The sequence below is a fragment of the Equus quagga genome, unplaced genomic scaffold (genome assembly GCF_021613505.1).
Source record: "Equus quagga isolate Etosha38 unplaced genomic scaffold, UCLA_HA_Equagga_1.0 252_RagTag, whole genome shotgun sequence".
Taxonomy (NCBI): domain Eukaryota; kingdom Metazoa; phylum Chordata; class Mammalia; order Perissodactyla; family Equidae; genus Equus; species Equus quagga.
The window spans coordinates 513,390-537,691 of NW_025799860.1; the positions used below are offsets into that span (position 1 = coordinate 513,390).

Below are 24,302 nucleotides of genomic sequence, written 5' to 3' on the forward strand. Positions count from 1 at the left end.
TACAAATACATTTTCCTATAGAAGCTAGCAATCAAAGAGAGTTGGCCAGACTCAAAAACCAATAGTTACAATGAATCTACCTACCTCAGTGTAATTATAGAAGAGAGTCCTGAATTAGCCCTTGTTGAATCAATCTAAAGAACTTAGTATTCAAGATACAAAAATGATTTCCTTAGAAGCTTCACCTAAAAAGAAGTACCAGAACTTAGATTCTACAGACAAGTTTTTACCTGAGATTCCAGCAAATTTAATTTAACTTTACTAATGAAATTGTTTTTTGCATTTATAGACTATGACCAGAAAGTTGAAGCATTTTAATTATATACTCAGAATTAAAGTTACGTTTATTCATTTATTTAGTCAATTATTAGTTAGCTGTGTATACAAAGAATATAGACAGAAATTTTGATTTGATTAGTCTTGATGTTCAGATCTAACTTGTTACTATTAACAAGGCTAAGTCATGTAAGTTTCTAAAGGATCACTTTGTACATTGTCATGGATGCTGGTAAATCTTATTCAAGTACAAAACTTTACTCCGTTCAATTTTCCATGAACTCTCTCAGATAATTAGTTTCAAGAAATACCACCACGTGGCACCTTATCATTTCCCAATCCTCTTGGGAATATCTCACCCATGTGACAATAATACTAACAACATTAGATCGGGAAGCGGCATTAACATGAAATACTTGGCATTCAGTCTTTGCTTCCTGGGGGCATCGAGGCTGTTGGCTGTCGAGATTTTTGAGTGCCCGCTCACCTCACATATTTGTGATAACTGCAATGCCTACTGCTCTGGTGTCTGGTATCTGACCTTGGGTTTCCCCAACATCTCAGATCTCCACGATAGCTCTGTCTGGTCTGTTTGCACGTGTCTTCATCTGGTTCATATGTGCCTTTTCCTAAATGTACTGGATTTATCTAGTTCTGGAAATGGGCAAAAATTATAAGGCTTGGGTTGTGATCTGCCATTTCAGTGGCCTATTGCTAAGCCTCATCCATGCAGACAGTCCACTTTCACTCTGGGACATCCCATAAATGCTGGCTGATTCGCTAGGGCTGAGAGAGCAGAGAAGAAATTTGGATCCATTTATTGGAAAGCAATTGTGTGTGTGTGTGTGTTGTTTTTGTTGTTGTTTGATCATTTTTCTAGTCCCTCTATTTCCTTGGCCAGAGTCACTGCCTGTCTCTAGAGAGTTATTCTAGTCTCAAGACTACCTCAGTCCTCTACCCTCTGTCCTCTTTACGTCATATATCTATATTATGCTCTTGATATTCAGAAAGGGCCAAAGCAGGGAGAGACTCCTGAACACAGCTCTTCACAGTGCGTGCTGTGAGCTTCTGTGACGTCCATCTGTACAGCTTCCCACAGGAATGCCTCACCAGAGCTCTGAAAAACGCAGTGCAGAAATTCTGAGAAAAAATGCTGAATTTTTAAGATAGCTATACTTTTGAAAGATTTTAATAGGAGTCCAGTGCCTTGGACATAAGGTGCTCAGTGAAAATCTGATAAATGAAAGAATGAATGATAAGCTTCCAAGTATGTCTGGAAAATGATGAAGCTCCCTGGAGAGGTGGGGTCTTGGATGGAGGGGGCCCCTTTTCCTTGTTCTACATGATTGGGAGGTGTCAGAAATGATCTTGGATCACATCAGGTGAGGGAGCCTGCTTCCTGGGCATCTGAGAGTGGACAGAAGCATCTCCAACTCTCAGGGATGAGGCACCTTTGGTCATTTAATTAAGAGTGTGTGTGGATCACTCACAGTATCTGCTAGAATAAAGCTCTAGTTAGTGGCTGTGGGGACACGGAAAGGGAACAGAGCCAGTGCCACCTGCAGTAACACTTTGTTTTTACTTTATTAGAGAGACTGCGGGCATTCGTTTTTTCTTTCACTCAGCCATTTGTGGGGCATCTTAGGCTCATCTTAGACTCAGCACTGAGGGTAGAACTGTGAACAAGTCAAGAGCCCTATTCCTTATCCTAGTTCTCGCATTATCAAGGTTCTCATTGTTACTGGCATACAATTTTTATCTTTCTCGAGCAATTTTCTTTTTTTCGCTCCTTGTGTCACTTAATCCTTAGACAAGCCCAGAAGAAAATGGAGGCTCAGAAAAGGTTAAAGGATTTGAGGAGGGCACACAGGTAGGCAGAAGCAGAGCTGGGTCTTATTTTATGACCCTGAGAGCTGCATGTCGTTTCTAGGAGTTGGTTTCATTTTCCTTTCTGAAGGAGCCCTGCAGCAGCGTGCTTATCAACAGGGGCAGCAATCTTTAGCTGGAGCCTCTCTGGGCAAAGGACTTTGAACATTTAATGTGTGACTTGCATGGCTGTGCTTGCACTAATAACCACTGTACTTATTTTCCCAATTTTCCATTGGGATCTGGTAGCCACATAGGAAAAATGATTATCTATCTTCCTGTTCCTGTTCTACTAAGGCTCATCCTAGTGAATTCCTCATTTAAAACAAGTTTTCTCTTCTTGTTATTTCCAGACAGTATTCAATTACCAAAAAATAGAATTGATCCTTAATTGAATGTTCTAAATAGTACAGGGTATAGAAAAACCAAAAAACTGGCTTTTGGTCAGACTTTGTTCTGATTCTGAAACTCAGTGCCAACTCTTACTACTTGTGTGATTTGGGACAAGTTATTAAACCTTTCTGAGCCTCAGTTTCCACATCTCTAAAATGGGAATCATAATTCACACTTCACTAGTCGTTGGGAAAACTATTTGAATGTGAGTTCCACGAAAGGAGGATGTTATCTGTCTTGTTCACCACAGAATTTTGTGAAAAACCAAGCATAATAAATAGCCTCTGAACAAAGGATTAATTAAAACAAATGTAATGGATCTGTGCAGAGCCTAGCATATCACCAATGGGCAATAATCTACATCTAAGTTAATTTCTCCTCTTTCTGCTTTCTCTTTCATCTATTCAGAGGATTAGGCTCCACGGTATGTGTAAAATAAGTGTTTAATGGATATAATTTGCAATCAAGGGAGAACTTTTATAGACTCACATGCCAGAAAAGTCCTTCAGAGACATGCAGGAGATTTATGAAGATGTCTGAGTTGCTCTGGATTAACTGTAGGGTACCACCCACTCTTTATTACAGACCACACTGTCGTGAGCCCACCAGAGCTGTCAAGAGTGAAGGAAGGAAGAAAGACAAGGCCAGGGAGGAACCGTGGCCTGGGAGTCCCGGTTGTGACTCTCCTCTTCATCCCCTGAGTGAAAACCCCCTCTGTGCACCATGACAGGCTCCCCAGGCCCTTCAGGGCTCCTGGGGAAAGCGCTTCAACCCAAAATACCATCTGTGATCTGTTTTCCATTGCAGGAGAAAAAGGTCTGATGTTGGATGTTTAGCTCCATGGGAAAGTACTACTGCAAATTGAATTTTGAAAATTAAATTCAATTTAAAAGGCATTAAAGTCTATTTAAAGAAATCTTCTGGTGAGACCTTTGTTACGTGAGGAATCTCTCTGGAAAGAGGAAAAAGTAACTCCTGATGCATCTTTGTATAAATCTGGATTTGCATAAATAAAACTTTTTTTCTTTTTTCTGTTTCTTTTTTTTTTTTTTTTTTGGTGAGGGACACTGCCGTTGAGCTAACATCTATGCCAATCTCCCTCTATTTTGTATGTGGGACACTGATGCAGTATGGCTTGATGAGCGGTGGGTAGGTCTGTACCAGGGATCCAAACTCGTGAGCCCCAGGCCACTGAAGCAGAGCACAGAAATTCAACCACTATTCCACCAGGCTGGCCCAAATAGAACTTCTTAAAATGAGATGGGGGGATCTCAGTTGCAAAGAAGTGAGGGCCTGTACCTCTTCCAAGAGGCTCTCCCCACTCTTCCCACTGCTCAGAATCCTGGTGGGACCTCTCATCACAGCACGGAGGATGAGCTGTAAGCATGAGCGGGGCCAGACTGTGAGTTGAGTTAAAGGGCTCCAAGCCAAGGGGGAAATGCTTTAAGAAGAGCCACTGTTAAAGGGCTATTGAAGCTATGGCACTGAACCCTATAGAAGATGGCATACTGGGAGTGGCCAACCTCATTGCCACCAGAAAGGGAAGCCAGAAAGCTCACTGATCAAAGCACAGAGACGCATGCTCCTCTTACCTCAGAAATGTGCTCAAGATACTCGCAGATGGTGCAGGTGTGGGCAGCATGAGCTTTGTGGTAAGATAGACCTTGGTGTTTACTAGTTGTATGATCTTGGACAAGTCATTTAATTTCTGAGCCTCAGTTTCTTCATCTGTACAAGGGGATACTATAGTACCTCCCTGTAAGGTTGTTGTGAAAACTGAATGAGCTAACATAAATATTTAAGTCTAGTACATAGGATATAGTAAATGCTCTGTAATGTTAGTTGCTGTTATTATCAATATCACTAATTCAGATGGGAATGAAAAGCCATACGGAATGTTTTCAGGTCATCTGATTGTTCAACCATACCACGTCATCATTTCACACTAAATGATTGCACATTGAGGGGAGTGTGTAATCGGCCTTCTTCTTTACATACCAGAACTCAGTACTCTACGTATGTCAAGGCTATCTATCCTGAACCAATAGCTGGATCTTGACCTCCTTCCCTCCAAGAGAACACACTGGTTCTGGGCTTCATTCTCTCAAAGTCCTTTCTCAACCAAATGGCGACTGGATAAGCTGATTCCACTTATGTCAGCCTTTTCAGGTGATATAATACCGCTCATTTTAGCACTTAAAAACTGATTTTAATTCTAGAATTTCAGTTCCACTCAGCACTCACATTTAAGGTAGCAATGTACCCGAGCAAAGGATTAAGTCTTAATTAGAAGCAGGCTGTAAATATTATATGAGGACCCTGGTGTTTCTGCTCGGTTGAAGTTACACTGCCTTCCAATCACGCATTTTATCTTTTGGCATGCATCCGCAGGTGCCCAATAAATGTTACCTTTGGTGATAATAAAACAAAAGCCTCACTTTCAAAAGTGAAATATCCAAAAGACCATTGTCTGCATTCTTGGCAGCAGCCAGAGAGCCAGTTTTCCCAAGTCAGCAGCCTCTGAGGAGGCTGGCCAGGGGCCAATTCCCAGGGTTGGCGCATTCCTGGGGCCTGGCAGGAGGCCACTGGGACCCTGTTTCCTCTTTCGTTCTCTTTATGTAGTGGAAAATCTTTCCCGCTTCGACCTCTCCGAGCCTGTTTTCCTCCATCGAAGTAAAGAGAGGGAGTCACATGGGAAATGATCCCCAGCCCCTTCCCCAAATCTCATCTCCCACTGCTCTGAATTGGCAGAGCTCAAAGCAATTGAAGGCATAAGACAAAGGGGGGCTCTGCAGCCTAGTCTCCAGCCTGATTCTATCAGGGGCACGGGGCCTGGGGCAGAGGACCCAGCAGGACCTGGTGCACAGGGAGTCATTGTCTAGTTGCTTAGAAGACTATGGGCACTCCTGGAAGCCTTTGGAATAAAATGGCCTGTTATAAATAGACATTGGCTGGGCTTCAAGGGAGAGAACAGTAGGCCAAAAGTTCCAGAAAAATATAATGCTCCACATAAGAAGGTCTGGAGTCCAGCTCATTAATAGGGCACTACTGAGCAACTGGACTAGGAAGAAGGAACTCCAGGGTTTGGTCAGATACAACGTGGAGTCAGCACCTGGTGAACATTTCTGGTTGATAATAGTGTAGATATGCCATTCCATTTTTAAACATCATATAGGAAGATATGCAAACCAAACATTTAAGAAAAAACTTTTCTAAATGCCTCCTTCCATCTGCAGACAAAGAAAACTGCCATCTGGAGTTGCCATGTCAGCCAGCTCTACATATTTTCAGCATAGAGGAGACTGTATGCCAAGCACGGTGCTGTATGCTCTATTCAAATCCTTTCACTTCATTCTCTTGACAGCCCGTTGAGTAAGAGATTGCCACCTCTTCATACAGATGAGAACACAGGGGCACAGAGAAGGTAAGTAACATGGCCAGGTTCACACAGGCAAGACAGGACATGACAGGTTGAGATGCAAATCTGTTCAGGCTGATACTCCAGCCAGTCCATGCTCTTTCCGCTGCACTATATGGCATCTGTTCCCACTGTACCCTTCAAAATGAGTGCTCGGCGCACAGTAGGCTGACAGGACAGGTTTCTTCCTGAAGCTGCTCATATTTTTAAGAAGTTGAAGTTCTGCAGGTAGGAGCTGTATCCCCACCCTAACAATATCTTTCATTTGCATAGAATCCTACAGTCTCCAAACACCTTCTTGCTCTTTATTTCACTTGACCGTCATGGCAACCCGCTACTGAGTTCACAGAGATTCAGAGAGTTTAAGAAACTTGCTGAAACCCACATCTGCTAAAGGGTTCACCCCAAATTCAAATCTACAGTAGTGGAGTTCTAATGCAGTGACCAATCTACTAGATTACCCTCCTTGTACCCCGGCCACCACGCACGTACATAGCCCTGCACTAGGCATTTTTATTAGGACCCCTGAAGAGAAGACCATGTCACTGGCCACATGGAACTTGTGTTCTGAAGGTGTCACATCCTATTGTTCTGGTCAAACCAAGTTGATGAGTCCAAGACAATGGACTAGAAAGCAACACGCAGGAATTCATTTCTGATAATATATAAATAATAAGCTAGTCTGACTTAGGAATATTTTCTTCTCATCCCAGAAATGTGAGAAGAAAGGACTGAGGTGGGGTGTGTATATTATTTAGGATAAATGCACTGGATACATTCTGTTGGCTCCTCCACATCCACTCTCCACCCTTCTCTACCCTGCTCTGGGCCCCAGGGTGACATGTGGGTCCCTTTCCCTCTGGCTTCCGTTTGGGCTTGGCAAATGGGAGGTGACAGTAGGGGCCTGGAGAGTGGGAGGGGAGTGTAGCCAGAGGTTTTGTGTCCTGATCCCCTTTCTGCTGGGCTAACACTAGTTGGCTGCATCCCTCCATCTAAGGTGATATTTCCTGCCACATGGCTCTCTCTTTATGGCCACGTGGTTCTGTGGGCCACTTGGTCCCCTTGCCCTTCAGGCCTAGCCATGGTAACAGCTCCCCACTATTTCCTGCCTCAGGGTACTGCACTATTATCTTGAGTTCCCTGCATCCTGCCACCCCTTTGTAAGAGTCCCTTTATTAAACTTTTTTCCATCCTCCATTGTCTGGCTTGAGTGTGCCATGTATTTGTTTCTAGGACCTCTACTGATGAGTAAACAAGTCAATGATATTGTTGATGCAGTCTTTGTAGGCAAAACTATGGGAAGTTATTCCGGTCCTCCTAAGAGGATAAGAAATGCTAACCACCACATTAGACCTGGCTCTCTCTTGCCCTCACTTCCTCCTTGCTACACCTCACCAAACAGGAATTAGGTCAGATATTTAGCCTAGAGACCCACCTGTTGAGCTCCAAACTTGGCCAAGAAGATCTCCAAATAGCTACTACCATCACCATTTAGCTAGGACTCCACTCGGGGAGGAGGGAGTGCCAGCATTAGCCTAATCTCAGTCGTATCTAGTTGGTGCCCTGAAGGACTTCAGGCTCAGCATTGTACCCATCCACACCAGATTCCTGCCAGCCCTCAAGGCTTCACCATCTCCAGGGATGGCAGGCTTCTGAGACAACAGCTCCTCCTCACAAAAGGGCCAACAGCCCCTGAGCCTACTTATCTGCTGGCTCTGACAGATGGATCCCCGAGTTTACCAGACCAAATGATTTTATTTCCCTCAACACATCTATGTGCATGAGAGCAGTCAATGAATTAATTATATTAGGAAACCTACCAAGCTGAAGACAATTGCTTAAAACTAAAAACAAAAAGGTACTGAAAGACAGAAGGCAAGCAAACCTCAGAGGCATCTTCAGATATGGACAATTATGATCCATTAAGTCTAGTTAAGGAACTGAAATTTATGAGGAGGAAACATCTGGAACTGCCTGGAATGTAAAGGAACCAGGAGGAACCACTCTTTGGGCTTGTAGAGAGCAGCCCAGACAAATGGGATTCTGTGTTAGGAGAGAATTGCAAAATTAGTATTGAAAGGGACAGAATTGAGGCAGTGCATCTGGCATTAAGTGAAGCGTTTTAATACAATGGCTCCTGGATTTGCTCTTGAAATATTAATTGAAGTTGGGATGAATATGAGAGCTGTCAGATGAATAGGAAACTGGCAGAAAGATCATAAATACTGGCTAAGCTGAGCCAAGGCAACAGAGCATGGCAACGCAATGGAAAGTAATGAAAATGCTGCCTAATTCACAGCCATGAACCTTGTGGATGCTTAATAAATATTAATTGATAATAATGAACTATAGTACAGGGTGGTAAATTAGTGTGAGACAGTTAGGCTGCTGAAATATAGCTAATATATATACAGCAGGTATAACATACACTGATAAATGAGTGAGAAGGAAGAATATCAAAATGATTTAGCTGTGGATGCATTTTGCTTTGCACCAGGAAGTACAGGTAAGAGAATTTTAATAGACAGGTAGGGAGAGGTGGCCAGAGGGGACAAGGGGAAAGTTAAGACAATAATTCAGGATTACAACAGAGCTTTCTTAAGGTCTTGGCAATTCCTCTATTATAAGCCAGGCACCTTGAAATCATACTCTATTCTTTCAAGACACCATGGTTTTCTCAATAAATTTCTGTTCCAGGGAACTCAGAGACACTGTAGATTAAATCTGGACCAATTTCTTAGAAGGGGACATGAAAGCTCTTCTCCTAGGGGAAGCCCTGCCTGATCAATACAGCTAGAAGATCAACCCGCTCCTTCTAAATCCCATCACTCTTGTTGTTTGCACCACAATCCACCCCCTGGCATTACTGTGACTGTGCATATGTGACTAGATTGTTTCAAGCTTTGTAAAGCAGAAATCATGCTTTGAATTTCTTAGCATTCACTTAGCTCTTCTCTCTTAGCACTTCACAGTGCTTCAAACCTAGTAGTTGCTCAATTCCTGTGCTGACCAATTAGAAACTCTAGAAATGAAAGCAGGCACCTATCAGAGAGAACACCCAGCTGCCTATTGGGTTTGAGGACCAGGTTCTAAGGAGATTGATGAAAGCTCCACCTCTTGTTATGGACAAAGCACTAGGGAGTCTGCCACAGGAACAATCTTAGGCTGCCAGAGGATGATGCAGAAAACTCAGTTGCCATGGAAACTTGTATGATCTGATGATTCCCATTATCGAAAGATGGTGAGACACCAGGAGAATGACAAGCAGATCTCTGAGCCCTAAGAAAACAGAACATGCCAAGCAAACATCTCTGCTCATTTGTACTGATTTCTGCTATAGAAGCAGTATCATTTCATCATCCGTTGATAACAGCACTTGCAAAGGGCCTTCAAAATGTTTCCAGTTCCTGTTTTGATTTAGTGATCTCTAAGACTCCAAAGATGCACAGAGCTATGAGGCAGACAGACAGCACTTGCAGCAGCAGCCTAGTATAAGCGATGAAGCCAGGTGCTGCTGAGATCCTGCTCTGTGACCTGGGCAAGGTAAGCCATCTGTGTGCATGTGCTCTGAGCCAGGCTTGCTAGACTGATGGCAGGTGAAGTCACTAACCATTCTTGGGTCACAGATACCTTTGAGAATCTGACATACCTATGGACCTGCTCCCCAGAAAAATGCACATATGCATATACACATAAAATCTAATACAATATATTTCAGAGAACTCAAAACCCCCGAAGGCTTATAATAAATTTGCCCTATCAAGCACTCTTGGATTCAGGAGGGTCCAGATCTCATGTTAAGAATCTCTGATGCAAAACAAAAAACTTTACACATATAATAATAGAGTGACCCTTGGGTAAAAGTGAAAAGCAGGGCATTATCTGCCCTCTCCAACCTTCCCAACCAGCCCTCAGGGAGTTCCTTCCCCAGGCAGTTCCTCCTTGCCCCATATCCAAGATCGCCTGCTACTGTGTACTTAGCTCAGGAACAGCTCCTCACTGGTAAGTTCAGTCACTCGTTTATTCATTTCACTACGCATTTTCTCTGTGTCAGACTTTAGGGAAACACGTGTGAACATGCCGGGACTCATGTCCTCAAGGAGCTTAGCGTTCAGGTCAGTCAGGGCTGATTTTTCTCCCCGGGAGACACTTAGCCATGTCTGGAGACAGTTTTGGTTGCCACAACTTTGGCCTCTAGTAGGTAGAGGCCAGGAATGATGCTAAATATCCCACGACATACAGGACAGCCCCCCACAACAAAGAAATACAGGGTCCCAAACATCAATGCTGCCTAGGCTGCTCCAGGGCAGACAGGTATGTGACAAAGTGGTAAGTGTAGTGATAAAGACCAGAAGTGAGCACGATGGTGGCTCAGGAAAGGGCATTTCAATAAGAAATCTGGAAGATATGGTGATGATGACAGTCTGCCTATTTTCAATGATGAGAGGAAGGAAAAGAGGGAAGTGAAGTCATTCAGGGGAGCCATCACCCTCATGAAGGCCAACACTTCTTAGAGGAAGGAGCACCAACTCCAGGTGTGGGTAAATAAATGGCACTTTGCAGGGAATCTTCTCTTGGGAAATGCTGTTGGCTCCCTACCCACCTCCATCAGTCAGTGGCCCAGCTAGAAGAACATGCAGCCATTTGGTAGAATCACCACTCAAGGGACAAACCCCGTTGCATACTGGGAGACAGCTATACGCTAGATGTGCCCCAGCATCCACCAGTTCCTCCACGCTCTCTTTCCATTCTAGTCAATAATTCCACCTTGTACGTGCACACACCAGCACCAGTCCTCTAGTGTGTAAATACACAGAATTACAGACATATGATATTATACATCTGCGATCATAAACTTTAATCTCTACAAAAGTAGGTTCAAAGACCCGACTAATTAGAAAAAGCACAAGACTAGGAAGTAGGCCTACACCAATTTTCAACACGTGCATTCTTTATTTCTTATAACCTTCTAGCTCCTACCTGTGCTCCTTTGACAGTTCAAGCCTGGCCTCTCTCATCAGGAGGCAGAGATACAGAAGATGTGCTAAAACACATGTAAACCTCCAGCCCTATTGAGGCCAGGGCTCTCTGAGTTCGGGAAGCCCCACGCGAGGAGCTCCCCGTCCCTGGCATAAAGAAGGTTTCTGCTTCAGAGCTGCCAGCTGTGCAGTGGCAGTGTAGTCTGGAGGTAGCCAGAACTGAGTTGAACTCACCAGTTCTATAGCCTTGAGGAAGTTGGTTAACTTGATAAGCTTCAGATTTCTCATTTGTGTAATAGCGATAATTAGCGTTCCTACCTCAAAGGGTTGTCATTAAACGACAGTTTCCATCTAAGGCATTGAGCAGAGTGCCTGGCACATAGTAAGCCTCAATAAATTTCAGCTTTGATTACCAAGGAAAGGAAGCCTTCCTGGTCTAGGCTCTGCATGATTTTCTGCCTGAACAGGCTGAGCTGTCTGCTAAAGTAGCTTCAGTGTTAGACTCTGTCAGCCCCACTGCTGAGATATGCTGTGCCCACAGCTGGCATGTATCGTACTTCTGCTCGTCTGTCCTGCCCTCCATTCATACCCTGTCCTCAGCAGTGGTGTTGCTCAAGTCTCCAACCTCCTTCCCACCACTGTTCTTGTTGGGTTCTGATCACTTCCTGCTCGTCTGGAGCCCCTTGTAGCCCTTAGCAACCAGGTATTATGGGCTGTACCTACCTGGCCACGCCTCCCCTGTCTCCTTCCAGCCCATCTGCCCCAAATCTATCCATAGTCCCCCCCGATCTGTGCTGCTGAGTTGGATAGGGCATTTCTCCAGCATTTTCTTGACTTGCCATGATGGCTCTGCTAGGCTGGTGAGCAGATTCACTGGGTAAATATTCATTTAAGGGTCTGACACTTCTCTAACTCCACCACTGCCCGCTTTCAAGGGGGAACAGGCAAAGATTCAGCACACCGGCTTGGAAGATTGCTGACACAGGCCAAAGCTGCTCTGTTTTCCACCTGTCACTTTTTCCTAAAAAGCACCTTGGCTGGATCCTCAGACATAATCACACTTTGCAACATCTGGTTCCGGTACATGGTCTATGTTCTTCTCAGAACACCTAGGAGACAGCTGAGATAACAGCCCCATAAAGAGGATGAAGCAGTTGGAGGAATAAAAAGCTCCCTCTTGTCCTTTGACCCTCCTCCACTTGATGCTCACTTGGGAAATCTCAAACAATCTTGATATCAGGGAACAAAGGTCAGGCTTCCCAGAGGACAACTTGGCCTTTGCCCAGTGGTCAGAGGCACTGTAAACCGAACTTTATGTTTCCATTCGCAGAAGGGGTCAAGGGTAGCTGAGATTCGAGTAGCTAGAAACCTTCTCTAGCAACAGGGTAGTTTGTGCTCTGAACAGCATCGCTATGGTGAGAGGCGCTCTAACTGTAGCACCAAGAGAGTCAAGAAAGTACGGTCAGGCCTGAGGCACTATAAAATGCAGATTTTTCTTAGTATTCACGATCCACTGGATACACGGAGCAACACTAACCATGCCCCTATTTTGTATTTAGAAAATTCTCAGCAAGTTTTGAGCTTTCTAAAATATTCCCCTTTGCTCACTTTCTTGCCACTTAGTACATGCATCTTTGCTTAACAGCCTACGCCTCCTCCTTTGCCTGCCCCAGGATATTGTCTATCCTCAAGGTAATAGTGACTCACTACTCAGAGAGTTAGCACCCAGGAAAAAGGACCTCAGACTTTCAAGTTTCCCATTTCTCGAATGCATGTAGATGCCCTTCAGAATCCAGCCTGCTACCTGTCTTTGTAAATAAAGTTTTATTGGAACATAAGCCATGTCCATTTATTCCTGTGTTGTCTGTGGCTGCTTTCCTGCTACAATAGAAGAGCAGAGAAGTTGCGACTGCTCTTCTGGCCCAAAAAGCCTAAAATATTTACTCTCTTGCCTTTTAAAGAGTTTGCTGACTCCTGCTTTACTTTACTTTACTTCCAGTAACTAAACAGGAGGGAAATAACTGAAGGTAAAACAGCAGAGATTTAGATTAGTCAGGGTTTTGTTTCTCTGTATGTATATATGGAGGTATGTGTGTGTGTATATAAGTATGTCGGGGGGTACATATATTTCTATATACACACATGGAGATTTATTCTAAGCTATTGGCTCGTGTGATTATGTAGGCTAATAAGTCCCATGATCTGCTGTCTGTGAGCTGGAAGCTGGTGGTGTAGGTCCAGTCTAAACCCCAAGGCCTGAGAACAGGAGAGTCAGTGGTGTAAGACCCAGTCTGAATCCAAAGGCCCAAGAACCAGGAGTACCAATGTCTGAGGACGGAAGAAGATGGATGTGCCAGCTTGTGTAGAAAGCAAGTCCAACCATCCTCTGCCTTTTTGTTCTATTCAGGTCCTCAACAGATCAGATGACGCCCACCCTCATTGGTGAGGGCAATCCTCTTTATGCAGTCTACCAATGCAAATGGTAATCTCTTTTGGAAACACTCTCACAGGCATACCTAGAAATAATGTTTTGCCAGCTCTCTGGGCATCTCTTAGCCCATTCAAGCTGACATGTAAAATTAACCATCATTATATGATATAAGGAAGATGTTTCCCTTGGAAAAGATAATTCAGCAATGAAATGGGTTGTCACCAGAAGTAGAGGACAAAATCCTTAGGTTTCCCCTTTCTTGTCTTCTATCCTAATCCTCACTTCCCAAATTCTCTCCATTGTGTCAAAGCACAGTTCTAACTACAGCTTCTCCATAGTGCCTCCTTACATCCTCCCACAATGATCTCAACTCCTATCACCATCAGTGTCACACTGTTTACCTCCACCATGTTATATTATTTTTCCTGCTTATTAGGTCAGCTTCCCCAAATAAACTATAAATACTTTGAGGAGGAGTATTTCTGTGTATCAGTCAGAGGACCTTGCAGAAAAGAGCTGGCATACTCAAACCATCTAATTGAGGAGAGTTTGGTAAAGGAACTATTCAATAAAGTGTGGGCCAACCTAAAGCAAACCAACATGAGATGGTCTGGCAAATCCAGGAGTCATTACAACGAAGAAGGGACACGGGGAGAGAGAAAGTGACAGAACACAGAGAGGGCTATGCTTATAACTGTAGCTAGAGTTATGGAGAGGGTTGCCCAGCAAAATCTGTGTCCATAGGCAGAATAGCCCAGTCACTGTGTTCCACCACCAGGCAGGGAGAGAGAGGGAAAACAATTACCCTGACCTTTCTCTCCTCCCAACCTCTGACTGATCCCTGCTATGTCCCCCCATTGTCCAAACCCAATTAGATACCAGAAGACCAGAAATCCTTTTGACAAGCTCCACGTGGCACATCCTCCAGGGGTGCACAGCCAAGCAGAGAAGGATGGAATGGATCTGGAGGGGAAAATGACAACTACCCAGCACATCCCATAGCTACTAAAATGTCTTAAATATAAAGTAGGTTTTCAGTGATGCTTGTTGACTTAGTTAACACGTGCCTGTGGAAGCTTAATTATTCTAATGAATTGGATGCAAACCATCAAGAGGCTGAAGGATAAATTGAAGGCCTTTCCTGCTCCTATCAAATCTGTACTGCTATCAGAGCTGAGGATCTAGTATGGCCAGGTTTTGTCTTCCCTTCAGTGGGGGAGAAAGGACTGGAGGTACCACGAAGGAATTCATCATTTATAAGAGAAGCTGTTACTCCCATCCGTGCTTAAAAGCAAAAAGTAATTTTTCCCCAAATTAAAAAAGAATGTTTGCTATTGAAATATGAGCTGATGAAAAAGATAATTCACTCCCTAGCCTTCTCATCAGCTAAATGCTATCACAGCTACAAGTGTCAAATAGCAATACACGGAGCCTGGGAATGATTCTTGCAAATGAAAAGGCACAGTGTGAAATGCTGACTTTTTCTGATCAAAAAGCATCCTGGGGTGGATTGAACAGCTTTAGGTCAAGAAGAGGCCTTGATTTCTGGGGTGATTTTTATTGTTATCAGAGAGAAGACTATACTTGCTGTGAATATGCGGCTACCCAGCACACTGCCACTGGTGGAGGCAAACTTGTACTCACTTGTCTTGCTCTTGGGGTCTTCACCCCCCATACTGAAACATATTTTTCATTTAACTTTCCTTTACCTGTCACTTTCTTCTTAAAAAGAGTGATTTATCAAATAAAACATCAGCAGCATCAAAGACTACTTCAGCATTACCAGGGTGCACACACATGCATACTTACACACACATACACACACTGAAATCTTCCCCTGTGTCATGTCCTGAAAGCAAAATTGTGACTAAGGACCACAAATTTGCATCTCCCAATTGAAGCATTTTTCAGTATCTGGACCGTGAGTTTCTTTATTCTGTGGTTCCTCCAGCCTAAACATTTAAAAGCTGTTGCAAGGGAGCTATAATTTCTGCTCAACACTTCATGATTTGATTATCTAAAATAAAAAGTGTAATGAAGTTAATAGTACCTTATTCTTGCACTACATTATGAGGAATATTTTCCTGCAAAATCTGAAAGTGGAAATTACCTCTGGGCCTCCTAACTCTCAAAAATATGGGTCATGATGATTACTGCAGCTGAATTTCAAGACTTAAGAATTCAATATGTTTCTCTTTCCTCTCTGCAGTTTTCCAAAAGGACATCTGCTCTTCCTGGGATGTTATATAGTGAAAGATAAAGAACTGAAGTGGCAGGGAGGAAACCTTGATTCTACTCTTGATTGTATGCTAGTTGTGTGACCTCAGGAAAAGCATTTAACCTCGCTGAGTATCAACTCTTCTTTCGCAAAGTGACTGTATAACTCATTCCCAATTTAGCATTCAATGATGCAAAAAATAACATAACATAAATAAAATAAAGTAAAATAAGATAAACATGCCTTGGGAATGTGTAATATGATGCCAAGTGATTTTGGCATTTTTTGTTTTTTGTTTAACTTCCCAGTAACCTTTATCTAGAATTATCTCTATACATTTCTTGCCTAGTTATTTGTGTGGCTTCAGCATGGAACCAGTTACAAAGACAATATAGAAAGTTCCATATAGGGCCATGTCTTGGGTTCACATCCTTTATAGGCCAGTCAGCTTTGATGTCACCCTATCTACCTCTCTTCCCGACAGTCACAATAGAATTCACCCAATGGGTTTTCAATGGTTCCCACTCTCAAAGAACCAATTCGAAAAGAATACTCTTGCTGTCATTGTCCCAGCTATAGTGTCCTATATGAAGAAAGAATGTAACACTAAAACAGAGGGTAAAATTATAGTCACATGGCCTAAGTTGTATAACGTTGAATAGCATTTAGGCACCTCCGTACACCGGGCCACATAGTCATAATAGAGCACGTTATTTTTCCAGGATTTTCCCAATCTGGGCACACAGATGTAACACTTAATCTGCCTCTAGGAAACAAGAAAGATATTTCACTAGTGTAAAAACTCTCCTAAGCATCATTTAGGGAGATTTAACAGGATTAAGTTTCTCAGTTGGCACCAAGCAACAAGTTCTCATTTTCACAGCATTCTTTTATTCCATAAGTCAAGAAACAGATTTGCGGCCCCCACAAGACTCACAGAAGGACCATATGCCAATGGGAACACAAGCTTGCTTTCGGGATTTCAACTAGCACTGGTAATATGACAGGCTTTGATTTATGCTCACAGTCAAGTCTGTCCTTATTCAAAATTTAAATGTGGGCAAAGATTTCACTGAGACTCTTTCCTCTTTGATTTTCAGGTACCCAGTGTCCTCATGGGAATCCACTTCCCCCGCCCCTGCAAGCCCCAACCCAGCCCTGCATTCCAGTGCTCTATGCTCTGCATCCTTTTGTTTACCAATTCCCTCAAAAAAATTCTGCTTATCTGGTTGACATTTAGGAATGATCCAAGACCTTTTATTAACGAATGCTACTGTGAAGTATTGAAAGACGATAGCTTAGCATTGCTTGCTTTTATAGGGTCTTTGCATCTTCTCTGGAACCTAAGGCAGAATTTGGGGCTTTAGGGACCAACCAGCAAGGATGATATTTTTGAGTTAAGAGAACCTTTCCTATGCCACTCACATCATACTATGTGGGCATCTCTGTCCCTTGCCTAGGCATAACCCAAACCCTGTTGGCAGATTAATATGTAAGAAGTGTATTCTTCGCAAAGGAGAGGCTAAGAATTTATATCTTTACCCCAAGTTTCTCCAGAAGTTGCAAAGGGAATAGACATATAAACATACACACACATACACACAGACAAACACACACTAATTTCACCACATTCTACCTGGAGAGAGAAAGACCTAAGAGATGAGAAGAAGTCATCACATCCTCTGGGAGGAGAACTTAAAATACTATAAACATTCTTAGCCTCAGAAGATATGCTGGCTAGTGCACAGCTCACACAGACACAGAAGTTGACTCCAATAACAAGAGAAGACCTGCACACAAAAGTTTCAAGCAATCCTTTTCTCATTTCCCAGAAACTCACATCTATAACAGTTGGGGATGCCAAGCCTCAGCAGTTATGGGATGAGCAGTTTATACACAGACAGAGCAAGACCTATAGTAGCAGAGTTGGAAAAACGCAAGTTATAAATCAATTCAACAAATATTCTATTGAATGCCTACTTTCACCCAGTCTCCAGGCCAGGTGCTTGGAGTATAAGAATGAATAAAGCACATCCCTATACAACATACAAAAGAAGGAACTAGGCTAAATTTCTATCTTAGTAGATGAGCAAGAGAGAAAGGAGTGACTTGCTTAATTTGATTTCTTGCTTTGTTCATATGCATTATGGAAGAGAAGAGTTGACCTGCACATCTTAGTTCAGAGGCTGTGAAAGAGTGGCCAACCTTCAGAAATCAGTGGCTTAGTCTACTTCCGTGGACAAACAGATTCTCATACATGAAAGCAAACCCAACCAGGTTGTTAAAAATGATGGTCACCAGAATTAAAACTTTTAGAAAGAAAGTTTATGGACAAGTGAACTAATTTACATACCTAAGAAGATCTCAGAGACTTCCTTCATTTTCAATATTTGAAGCTCTATTGAATTCTTGTTCAACTTATCCCCAAAGTTAAGATAAATGGGTGATGGAACAACTATATATAGGCTTGGCATTTGGCATCAGCTGTACAGTAGTGTTTTTGTGTAGGTTAAGGTCTACTTCGGCTGGAATTAATGTAATTATATATAATGTTGACAGATTATGACATTTGCCTATTAAGACACTATACAAACATTCCAATAATTTGCTGGCTTTTGACTTTGTAAAAAATAAATTAAACAAAATCCCAGGGGATATTGCTAATGGGGTAACTGGAATAGAGGTTTCAAAAGCACAGGGTTCAGGAAATAACAGTCAAAGAATAATGCATCTTAAGCCAAAACATATAGAGTGGTAAATGAATATTTAGTACTTACCACAAGACTGCTGTCTAGAGACAGCCGTTTTCCAAAGTCCCTTTTCTCAAGCTGTCTCTTTCCCTCCATGGGTGAAGTTATTTATTTTCCTTTGTGATTTATAAGAATTCCCCTTCTGTTTCCAGGGTCACTGCAAAAAGTGAACATGTGTTTTACTATCCAAGTGAACAGTGTTTAGGCCTTGTTTATAACTTTCTAACCAAGAACAAGTGTTGAAGCCAAAAACTCTCAGACCCAAATAATAAGGATAGAACTGGGCCCTCTCAATTCAAAAGACCTCTCTGGGTTGCAAATGTCAGAGTCATCTTTCTGGAGGCCCCTGTGTTTTTATAGGTTTTGCTAATGGCGTTGGGGAATGGGTTTGCAGGTCGAATCAGCAGACTGTGGAAAAAAGCAAACAGTCCGTTTCATGCCACACTTGCTTCACGCCCATCCCCTCTCTATCAGCCAGAATCATTCTGTTACTGTGCACATAGATGCTGTCTGCAAATTCCATGAGATCAAACTGACAAAACCACATGCCATAACCAAGAATTATTGAGCCCAAGGCCCAACGAGAAGAAACTGAAACATGAACATTACTGTCAATATTTAATTTCAAAATATTTAACTTAAACATATTTGAGGAACAGTCTAAAATACATTCCCTTTGGGACAAGTTGATTCAGAATGAGTGGTGGATGACATCATTACCGTCAATGAGTATTTGAATATTCACTGCATTTCACCATATCAGATACAGTTAATCCCTGCACTCCACTGAGCTTGCTCGTTCTAGAATGATTAAGCATTCTGGTTAGTAAGGATGTATCATTTCCATTAAGCTCTAGCTTCCAGGTTTCACCAAGATGTGAAAGGCTGGAAATAAAAAAATAGGCTTGAGCCCAGGCTTTCCTACCAATTAGCCAAGTGACCTTGGACAAGTCATTTAGCCTCTCTGAAACCCATCTTTCTCAAATGCAAAACCAGCTAACAATGACGACCAAATGATGTATGGAAAAATGGCTTAAAGGCAATAAATTATAACTTACGTGCAAGTTACAGTTATGTACAGATTATATTAAAAACAAGTTAACCTTAAATAGTAGTTGACATAATTTAACATCTTTGATGATTCAAAAGGCACTTTGAGGCAAAGAAATTGCTCAAAATCTGCACAAACACAAGGCCATTGTACTGCTGATATAGAATAACTGAGCTTCATAAAATGCTATCCCAATCAGTTATTAATAAAATCGAAAAGAAATATTTTTCATGACTCTCTCAATTGCTCCAAGTCTAACAAGGATGCAATAGACTCGGCTCCACAATCTGCACCATGTGGCCTCTTTCTCTTAGTTTCCTCTGCAAGGAAGAGGCTGGAGACAGCTGTGCCTCAGACAGGGTAAGGCGAAATTACAGTCAATCCTAGGGACCTGATGGACTCCTTTCCAGCCATAGGCTGCCTCCTCCATCTTAGTCATTCCATCTCTCACCTTCAGGAACACTAATTGTAATTCATTACTGGTCCACTCAGAAACTCCTAGGAGTCTATTCTGAATTCAGGATAAAATCCAAATTTTTCATCATCATGTTCAAGATCTACTTCCTGCCAACTAGCCTTTTACAATCCCCAAACACACTAAGCGCATTCCTGAGACCACATTTTTGATCATACCTCTCACCTCCATCTGGTCTAACTCTCCCCTTGCTCCAGTGCCTGGCTCAGGCCCCATCTCCTTCACAAGACCTTCCTAGTCACTCCATTTGGCAACGATTTCTTTCTCGTCCAAGTTACATAGAAGTCCCTGGGGACTTAACTTATTAATCACCATCATCACCTAGGACAGTTCTTTAAATGTAGTAAGCTCTTCATATTTGCTTGTTGGTAGGGCCTAGTAGTTAAAAACAAACTCCTGGCAGCATTTTTCAGAACAAATTTAGTTCTATACCACTACTATAGGCAAAACTATTAGTCAATTGAAATTTTCTTGGGGGTTCTGTCTTTCCTACTTTCAGCTGTTCCCACCCACTTTGCAGCCTCTCCTCATCCTAGTGACTGTGCCCTGGTAGCTCAGAATACTCTCTGTAACGATGAATCCAGCTAGAGAGATTACTCAGGCCCTGGGATTTCCCGTTCCATCAAAAACATGCTCTCCTAAGTCTTATTCCAAAGAACCTTGGGGTTGGATAGATCACAGGAGATAATTCTTTAGCATTTAGCATGTATTTATTGAGTGCCCAATGTACGGAGGACCCAGTACTTAGATGTTGGTGACACACCCATGTACAAGAGAGACCATGTCCCTGCCTTCATGGAACTTACATCTCGTGAGAGGATGTAGAAAATAAATAAGCAAAGAAATAACTCCAAACCATGATAGGCACCTGCTATGAAGGAAATAACCCCAGGTAGGTGGTAGAGTGTCAAGTACGTAGAAGGTGAGAAAATTTTAGATAGAATGGTAAGGATAGGTGCCAGCCATGTAAAAATATGGGTAAAGAGCATTCCAGTTAGAGAGACCAGTCTTTCCACTGGGAAGGAGGTGGGAAAGAAGTCTATGTGCCCTGGAAAGCAAACTAGGAAGAGACTGTATGAGAAAAGTTCAGAGATGTGAGCAACAATCAGATCATACAGGGTCTTGTAGAGCAAGGTAACTTGCTTGTTCTAAACACCATGGTTAATCTTAGGGTTTGATTCTCTACTTTACTCCTTACCAGCTTATATTGTTAAATAAATTGTTTAACCTATTTAAGCTTCAGTTAATTCATCTATAAAATAGGATTGATAATAGGACCTTCTTCATAGTAGGGTGGTTGTGATGATTAATGAGATGACCCATTTAAAGAGTTTTCACTAGTGCCTGGCGCATAGTAGGTAAGCTTTAAATATTAGATACATTGATTATCCCTTCTGGTAAATATGATTAAACTCATTAAGCAACAACTCTAGTGACTGGATTTTATGCTCCGTAATAGGCTGATGAGGCTATCATTTGGGAAACAAGGATCGTTTTGACAGTTTGCAAATAGCTTAGCCTGCTATATGGAAGGCTGGGTGAACAGCTTAACCTGGTCCTTTCTTTTCATACATTATGGTGCCAATTATATAGGCAGAACATTTAGCCAATGATACAGCACAGGTATTGACCAATCAGAAGGGCACAGTCAATGGCAACAAGCACTAGAGCTGTAGCAGTGTGTCCTGGCCAATAATCAGCCTGAGGGTATGTTCTATCCCCATGCCAAGAACTTGAAAATTTGCAAATTAAACCATAAAATGACCATGGAAAGGATCAAAGTAAAGTTATCCATAAGGATCAAAGCAAGGCCATCCAACAGAAACAAAATGGCAACCAGGATGTGTCAACAGGAAAAGGAGAGCGGTCCGCAAAGGAAAAGTCAGGGAGGCTAATACACTTCACCTCCAGCAGCCAGGGAAAGAGAGTGCCCACATTTACATATACCCAGCAAGGACTGTAGGTCTGGAGGGGAAATGAGTATGTCAGGTCCCAAAGACACTTTGGTATTACACTGGCCATTTGTCCATCCAACAAACTCCTTTGCTCAGAGACCACCGTCATAAAGCAACCTTCTAATTTTATTTGACTCCCAAGTAGTTTTACTTACAGAAGAAGAATGTGCTGACCAGAAAATATAAGTAGGCAATCTTTTGGAAAGTTACATTTTTAGTACCAATTTGCAATTTGGCATCTGACTCTTTATATTCATCATTTATGTATTTGCTTAGTATATTAGTCAGCTTGTGCTGCCATGACAGAATACCACAGACTGGGTGGCTTAAACAATAAGAATTTATTTTCTCATAGTTCTGGAGGCTGGAAGTTCCAGATCAAGGTGCTGGCAGGGTTGGTTTCTGGTGAGACATCTCTCCTTAGCTTACACTTGGCCACCTTCTCTCTGCATCCTCACATGGCCTTTTCCTCTGCAAGCATGCTTCTGGTCTCTTCCTTTTCTTATAAGGACACCAGTCCTATTGAATGAGGCCTCTACTCTTATGACTTCACTTAACCTTAACTACCCCCTAAGAGGCCCTATCTCCAAATATAGTCACATTGGGGGTTAGAGCTTCAATATATGAATTTGGGTGAGGGGATACATTTCAGTCCCTAAGAGTTAGTTTCAGTCAGATTTCAAAGTCTGATCACATCTCAATGTACTAATAAAGTTTCTGAGACTACAAAACAGAGAAAACTCTGGGAGACAGTGGCTACTCTCAGACCCTATCCCTCTCTGCTGCTTATTTGACTGTTGGATTTCACCACCTCCACCACCCACCCACCCACCCACCCACTCACCTACTCACTCCCACCTTGCTCTGCTATTCTCTTCTCTGTACTGCAGGTCTAGAGGTGCAAACTACCTTATCAAGACCTCTTGGTCAGTTGGTCAAGTTGGATTCTGCCAGTAGGAGGGAGTAAAAGGAGGTGAGAAGGCAACAGGCAGGGAAAAGCTGTCCTGCTTCCAGCTCTAGCTGAGCAGCATCCACAGCAGGTCACTATAGGCTCTGGTAACTTCCATGATTCCTCCAACAGCTCAGCATAAGAAAGGGCAGGAGCAGGGTCCCAGTCTTTGAGTACCACCACCTTACCCCTTTTGCTCCTGCAGCCCTTCCAACAGCTTCATAATCACTTTCTTGCATTCAATCCCTCTCTGCTTGAAATATCTACAGTAGTTTCTCTTTTCTAGGCTTGACAATGATTGATGTGTAGCCCATAGAGATACCTTTGGACAGGTAGCCAGCCTTCCTTGGGCAACTCCTGGCTTCCTTCTTATGAGCCTTCTGAAATAATAGCATGGAATTAAATGTGTTACTACACACTAAGCTCCTGGAGAGCAGAGACAGGATTTTATGTTCTATGTCCTCCTATGATGTGTAGGAACAAGGCAGACACTCAATGAACATTTGTTGTTTGCATGAATAAATGAATGAATGGACGTTTACAGCTGTCTTCATGAGCACGTAAAGAGCAGGGCAGCAATATAACATTGCTAAAGCAAAGAAATGATTTACACATTTCTAACACTGAAATTATTTTTTTAGCCAAACACACAGACATACCCAAACCTCAAAGAAAACATTTTATCATGATTTTAAAACTATTATCAACCTAAAAATTACTGCTTAGGCCTTGCCTGTACTTACAAAGGACCATAACCCAGTCATGTTCATGTCTTTCTATGTCTTCTCACAACTCTAGTTATAAAGAACACAAATCTGCCTCCAAGTGATGGGTTGGAAGTCTCTCCCCCTCTGCATGGGAGGAAAATAGTCGGAAGTTGAAGGAAGACAGGATATTAAGCATCTTTTTATTGACTGATGGTCATTGATACTGATCTCCTCTCCCCTGTCACATACACTCTCTCTAGCTGATGAAAATACTATTTCTTGGTATCTGTAGAAATCTGAGTTGACCGTAATAAAATGTTTAATTTTCCTCACAGATAGTATGGCCTTTCAGTGCCAGACAGACCCTTTGATATTCTTAAAGATGTCAGTAATTTCTTTTTTCTGCTAGCCTTTGTTAACAGACTGTATAATTTTCAAGGGACAATAACCAAACAAGAACATTAAATAACAACCTCAAATGTATATTTCCTCACACGTACATAGTCACACACACACAGGCACACACACACGCACACATACACACACTCACTCATTCTCACACACATTCTAAGAATATTTCTCCATGTCAATCTCTACCCCTCTGATCCCTCCACTCCCCAGCCCTGATCTGAAAGATTAATGGTAGTGCCAGGAGAAACTGAGAAAAACGCTGGAGCCAACAGGCATTGGAAGATGCTGCGCCCAGCCCACTTTGCCATGTAAATTTGAGCATGTTCCCTAACTTCTGTGAGTTTACATTTCCTAATCTGCCTTCCCCATCAGGTTATTGTGAGGTTCAATTTGATAATGTATGAAAAAGCCTTCCCAAATCTA

At 42.4% G+C, this 24,302-nt stretch overlaps 1 protein-coding gene across 1 annotated transcript in view; it reads right to left on the reverse strand.

The window, feature by feature from the left end:
• Positions 1-24,302, reverse strand: part of LOC124233823 (nck-associated protein 5-like) — a gene marked incomplete at its 3' end in the record, with an annotated part of 547,928 nt that overhangs the window by 488,765 nt on the left and 34,861 nt on the right. Inside the window, exon 2 of the mRNA XM_046651057.1 lies at positions 18,359-18,488. Coding sequence (XP_046507013.1) covers positions 18,359-18,427 — 69 coding nt within the window. The remainder of the gene's footprint in view (positions 1-18,358; positions 18,489-24,302) is intronic.